General features: G+C 46.1%; 1 protein-coding gene across 1 annotated transcript; it reads right to left on the reverse strand.

Annotated features, from left to right (window-relative positions):
* Positions 1 to 455: 455 nt before the first annotated feature.
* On the reverse strand, positions 456 to 973 carry LOC133779626 (uncharacterized). The gene is made up of 2 exons (XM_062219566.1): positions 767 to 973; positions 456 to 656 (listed from the first exon to the last, which is right to left on the reverse strand). The coding sequence occupies exons 1-2, from the start codon at positions 971 to 973 to the stop codon at positions 456 to 458; spliced, it is 408 nt and encodes a 135-aa protein (XP_062075550.1).
* Between the last annotated feature and the right edge of the window lie 4,939 nt (positions 974 to 5,912).

A 5,912-nucleotide genomic window follows, 5' to 3' on the forward strand; every position in this document is an offset into this window, starting at 1 on the left:
TTTAATCGGTCATCAATAGTTACGACTTAATATCAATATGATGCATATGTCCCAAAATATTTAAAGACAATAAAAAAAACATTTCATTTTAAAACAAGGGAGCAATGGGAATTAATCAATTTCCTTCCAATGTTTAAGTGTTTAAAATAAAAAAAAGTAAAACCAATGTTATTTATTTAGGTGATTTGATAAACTAGCATCTTCTTTTGTGTTGCTGTGTTATTATTCTCAACTTCTTGGTGGTCGGGTTTGACATGTCTTCCTATTATGACCTCTTTGTCCACACTTGCTGCAGTTGTTCTTCCTTTTAGTTTCCCAAGCAGCTATAATACTTCTTTTTTTTGGTCTTCCAGCCTTCACTCTTTCAAATGGAGGCAACACTATGATGTGTTTGAAAAATTTTGGTCCCCAATGTTGTTTTTTCCCTACTGGATACACAGTTGCATCGTATATTTCTAACCATACTTTTGTTGTGTATTATGTGAATAATAATTGTAGGGGTCTATGTTCATCTCCTTCATCAAAACAAGAGCATGACCACATGGCATTTCATCCTTCTGAAATCTATTGGAAGTGCAAATTTGTTCTTTAAGATTTACAATCCATGACTTATCTTCTTTAAATACCTCAAACATATATTCATTTGCTGGCGTTACCTGTATTATATGTTGTATAGGTACAGTGGCAACATTAGAGCAACACAATAGCAACAATAATGATTGGCATAAATAATTGAAAAAAAAACTAAAAAATTGATCAATCTTACAGTTAATCTCAAAGAGTATACGAAGTTTTTGGTGAGTGCTTTTTCTGCAACTGGTGTCAATCTTGTCATTGTTTTTTGAGCTAGTTTCCTATTAATGTATGTCCAATCTTGGAGTAATCCACGCAAACACTCCAAAAGTGATGTGACAGGTACTTCTCTAGCTTCCACGGTGGCTGCATTAAGTGACTCAGCAATATTGGAAGTCATTACCGAGTACCTTTTGTTTTTGGAGTAGATTCTTGACCAGTTATGATATCCAATTTTCTGTAAATAAGGCTTTATTCGCTTATCCAATATGACGCCCCACATCACTATGGCTGCTTTCTGGAATGACGACTGGCCCTACAAACCAAGACAAGTCTTTCCAGCGTGCTTTGTCCTCACTCGCACACTTCCTGAGAAAACTTCCCAGGAGGTCACCCATCCCTAGATTACTCCAGGCCAAGCACGCTTAACCATGGAGTTCTCAAGTGATGGGCTACCGAAAATAAGATGCATCTTCCTGATATAGGTAGTACCCATCAATCCATTTAAGCCCTCTTCAACTGTGTAGTCCCATACCTACACAGTCTTAGAATCATTACACTTGACCTTCCCCAGGCGGTGTGGGATTGCACAGCTTACCCGGTCTTTCCCCTTACGGATCACGGGATTCTGACTGTCACATCCAAGATCTCAAGCTCCTTCATATGATTTTCAGATTTCTTTTCTATGTACACGGTTGCTGCAGCCAAGAAAGGTACATTGTATTCCTTGGCATGTTTCTTGTACGTTGTTTTCAGGTTGCTTAACAGATGGAACATGCAGTAGTCATGTGTTATTTTTAGGAAAACTTTGTTTGTTGCTTTGATTATGCTTTTCATGTCGATCTGATATTATACACTGGTCTTCTCTAACTCCATATGCTTCTCTTAATTTTGTGAAAAACTACTCCCATGACTTGTTGTTCTCAGAATCTGCTATACAAAAAGCAAGTGAGGATATTTTACCTCCTACATCCTGTGCACTAGCAGAGAGCAACGTTCCTCCATATGCAGACTTCAAGAAGGTGCCATCAACAACTATTATAGGTTTGCATTTTTCCCAGCCCCTCAAAGATGCATTCAAGGCCATGAATAGAAATAACAAACTATCATCTTCTCCTTTTTCAATGTCAACTATAGTTCCAGGGTTGGTTTTTTGTAGTATGTACAAGTAACTTGGTATGAGGTTGTAAGATTCCTTTGCATTTCCTCGTAATTCGTTGAGTGTATGTTTCTTACTTCTCCATGCTTTCATATAATTCATCTTTATATCGTATCTATCATTCAAGTCGCCTCTAATGTCTAGTGGAGTGCATGTTGTTTTCAGGTTGAGGAACTTTGGCTTTATATAGTTGCCTATTAATTTTGATGTTGCTTGTCGTTGATCACCGAATCTGATTTCCAAAGAGCATGTGTGTATTTTGTAATATTTTCTGATGATGAATGCTTGTGTTGTTCCATTCCATGATGCTCTTATGGACCACTTGCAATTTTTGTCCAAACAAATAATGTTGTATTCTCTAGAGCATGATTTAAACACCTTGTATTGGAAGTGGTTTGTTATTGCAAAGTAGCTAAGAACGCTTTTTAGTGTTGCCTTATCTATGTAGATCTGACCAATTTTGATTTCGGGATGGCAGGGGTTTGTGATTACAAGTGAATCTATATTGTCAAGCGGAAAGTCCTTATTCTTGTTGTTCTCTAGTTGTTCCAACATTTCTGCAGTGACTAACTTTGCATAGTCAATGAAATCAAATGTTTCATTGATTTCTTCTGTGATTTCACATTCTTGTTGCTCTATTGTTGATTCTGTTGTTCGTGGTCCATTCTCAATCATCGTCATTTCCGTTGTTATTGTTGGCTCTTTATATGCATAGAATTGAATTTGATTTGATGTTGTTGCCATGTTGTCTACTGTGTTCACACATAGTGGATATCTTGTGAAGTCAGACTCGTTCATTTTCAGCTGCAAGTAGAAAAGGAGACTTGCATTATCCACTATTTTGAGGGGTGGGTAGCCGTCCTTCACTTGATACTGTAGTTGCATTTTTGTTGTTGCAGGGTGGCAATGTAACTGCAACAACAATGTATGCACAAGTTCTTCATATTTGCAATTTCTAGGTGTTAACTGAGATTTTCGGCAAAAACTGTTAACCGAGATTTTCGGCAACTCTATCAATGAATAATATTTGCTGATAATAATAATGAAAGTATAAAATCGACACATGGTTTTTACGTGGTTGGGGCGTTAACTAGCCTTAGTCCACGAGTCTATGTATTAGAACTAGAGGAAGCTTTTTCAATGGAGTTTTATAGTAATCTCTGAACAGAGTTTTCTCTCCCTTTTTCTCTCTCTTTTACATTGTTCTACAGCTTATATTTATAAGCTGAGGGGAATACCGGGTCTGGGCCGGATCCGACCCGGGCCCATCAGAGAAATGGGTACCAGGGGCCTATCTAGTGGAGGCCCAATACAAAAAGGTATACAATACACGAAATTCAAACCAGCTAAGGCCCAATTGGTTGACCTGAGACACAAGCCTCGCTTGACAAAACGGCACTTTGGCTCTGACCACTTCGAGTCACGAGGCTGATTCAGGAGACAAGACCGGTCAGGGTACTTGGCTGCGCAGTCCTGACACATCAGTGAGCAATCCCGAGGTGACCCTTTCTGCAGGAGAAAAGTGGGGGACAATGCCCACGCGAAATGAGGCGGCTTCTGGATCCTGGACGCTTGGCCCTTCAACCGGGGAGGAGGTGATCCAGGTCCGTTTACCATTGGCCCGCTCCATTTACCATAGGCCCGGACCACACCAGGGTCTGGGACACGAACGCGTAGGCTGCGACGGTCCGGGCGCTCTGGACATCGCCGGGACCGTTCTTGCTGAGGACGAACCCGGAGGGACGTCCCAGACCCCTCCAATGGGCCCCGTCTGGAGTCCCTGGTCCGTACCAGTCCCCTTGGGCAATATTCAAACCAAGGGACCTTGGGTCGGGCCCATATGCCGAGATGGTCCTCTGACCGTAGGCCAGGGCGAAGGCCCAAAGCCCCTGCAGGAAATGGGGATAACATTTACCCCCCAAGCCTTCACCCGGGCTTGCCGGGAGGAGGGTTGCATCACCCTCGCGGCGCTCGCCAAGTTGCCTCCCCAGTTCCTGCCCGAGCTAGGAGGCTCGGCCGAAAGGCCGTGGCATTGGCAGGTTGCTTAGCCCGGATCGCTTACCGTGATCCGGGGACGCTTACCTTTGGCCTGCTTTAAGAAAACGACACACGTGTCGCCATGTGATTGCTGCAAGGGCCTTGAAGAGTCGCCTAGGCCTCCCAAGGGCCGCTAGGCCTAGACTAGGGTGTCAGTGCACGTCATGAGGTGTCACATCCGCACCGGGGGGGGGGGGGGGTCATCATTAATGTCCCTGGAACAAGGTGGACCGTAGGATGGGGCGTCTTTTGGCATCCGCCACTCCTGGGCCGTCGGATTTGAGACGTCGAGGATCCAGACCATAAGGACTCATAAATGTCCCCTGCGCGATTCTTGATCGTCAGATGAAGAGGCACCTGACCGTTGGATCGTGGGCCAGAATTTGGGGGCTGGTATAAATACCCCCAGAGAACAACATTCGGCACTTTTCCATCTTCGAACCAGCTTAAGAAAAACCTGAACGCTTGTTAGAGCTTTGCATGTCCAACCTCGCCGACGAAATACTCCGCCGCCTGCTAGTTCTGCGCCGCCGCCTGTTTCCCAGAGTCCCAACCTTCGCTCTTCAACCTGACAGCGCTTCTCGGGTTTGTCCCGTCGACGAACTATTGCACCGGCTGTGCTACTTCAAGAACGAGGTTCTGCCATCCTTACGGTCGGACAACCACCAGCCTCAACGGTCGACACCACACCGTAAGTCTTTTTTAACTCTCTTACCAACTTTGTGAACTTATGCTCTCTAGATGCATGCGTCTAGGCTCTGTGCTTTAGAATTCGCTAGGAAGGCTGCCTGGTTTGGGTTGCACCGTACTCGGATGCTTCCCGGACAAGGGGTGGACCTTAGTAGCCTTCTCTCCTGATCAGGGTCCCGGGGCTTTTCGGGGTCCCGGGCCTGATCCGACGGGACTCCAAGCAGTCCTTAGGAGACTCCCTGTACCTTGACCGACTTTTTTGGGTTTAGGTACTGACTGCTTGGTCTTTCTTTCTTTGTTCCCAGATCGTCAATCATGGCCACAGGCGTCACACTCCACCCTGAAGAAGAGGTCAATAGGGCCCCTGTAGTCGTTCCCAGATCCAAGACGCCCATAGGCAACAGGTGGGAAATGGACGTAACGGCCAACTCATTCAGAAACTACCGGATGATGCTGCTCCTGGAGACGCGACTGGGCATCGAATCAACTCCGGGCCTCTTCCACAATTGCATGGCCAGGCTTGAGGAATGGGCGCATACGTCCGTGGAAGGGTTCGGGGCCTAGAGCGCCGGTCATATCAGCGCGGGGGCTACGCTCCCGCTTCATGACTATTTCGTGCGGTTCCTGACGTATGTGAGGATCGCACTGTTTCAGCTGTTGCCGCAATTGTACCGCCTGCTTGATGGGTGGAAGGTGTTCTGTGTCGCGAAGGAGATCGCGAAGCCTACCCCCGCGGAAGTCTTGTATTTCTACAAGTTGGTGCCGCAGGTCAACGTCAAAAACAAGAGCCTGGATGGCTTCTACAGGCTGCAGCCGCGGAGCGGCTATCCTGCTCCTACCAGCACCTGGAGGCACCCTCCGGATGTCAGGCATTACTGGTTCATGACATCCGGGTTCCTTATTGACAAGAACCCCACACTGCTGCTGGCCTTCCAACGAGTGGGTAAGTATTCCTCCGGACCCTCTCTTTTATTCATCTTTTGCTTCCACCTCTTATCGTATCTTCCAAGTCGCATGTCCCTTCATTCAAACCCCCCTTACCGAGTTCCTCCTGGAAAGGAGGAGGTTCTATGCCAAGTTGACTGCGGAGGAGCTGGACGTTGGGGGCTATGTCAATGATGACAACCTCCGGCTAATAGGGTTGCTTGCGGCCACCCAAACCATTGTTATCCCGAGCCTCCGGGGCATCCCATGCTAGAAGAACGCCGAGGTCCGGGAGCAGCTGGCCCTTGAT

The sequence above is a fragment of the Humulus lupulus genome, chromosome 5 (genome assembly GCF_963169125.1).
Source record: "Humulus lupulus chromosome 5, drHumLupu1.1, whole genome shotgun sequence".
Taxonomy (NCBI): Eukaryota; Viridiplantae; Streptophyta; class Magnoliopsida; order Rosales; family Cannabaceae; genus Humulus; species Humulus lupulus.

Excerpts from the sequence above, each read along its gene's own strand:
- LOC133779626 (XM_062219566.1), bottom strand. The coding sequence starts at position 973 with ATGACTTCCAATATTGCTGAGTCACTTAATGCAGCCACCGTGGAAGCT. Across the intron at positions 657-766 it reads TATACTCTTTGAGATTAACT|GTAACGCCAGCAAATGAATA; the intron begins GTAAGATTGATC and ends CATATAATACAG.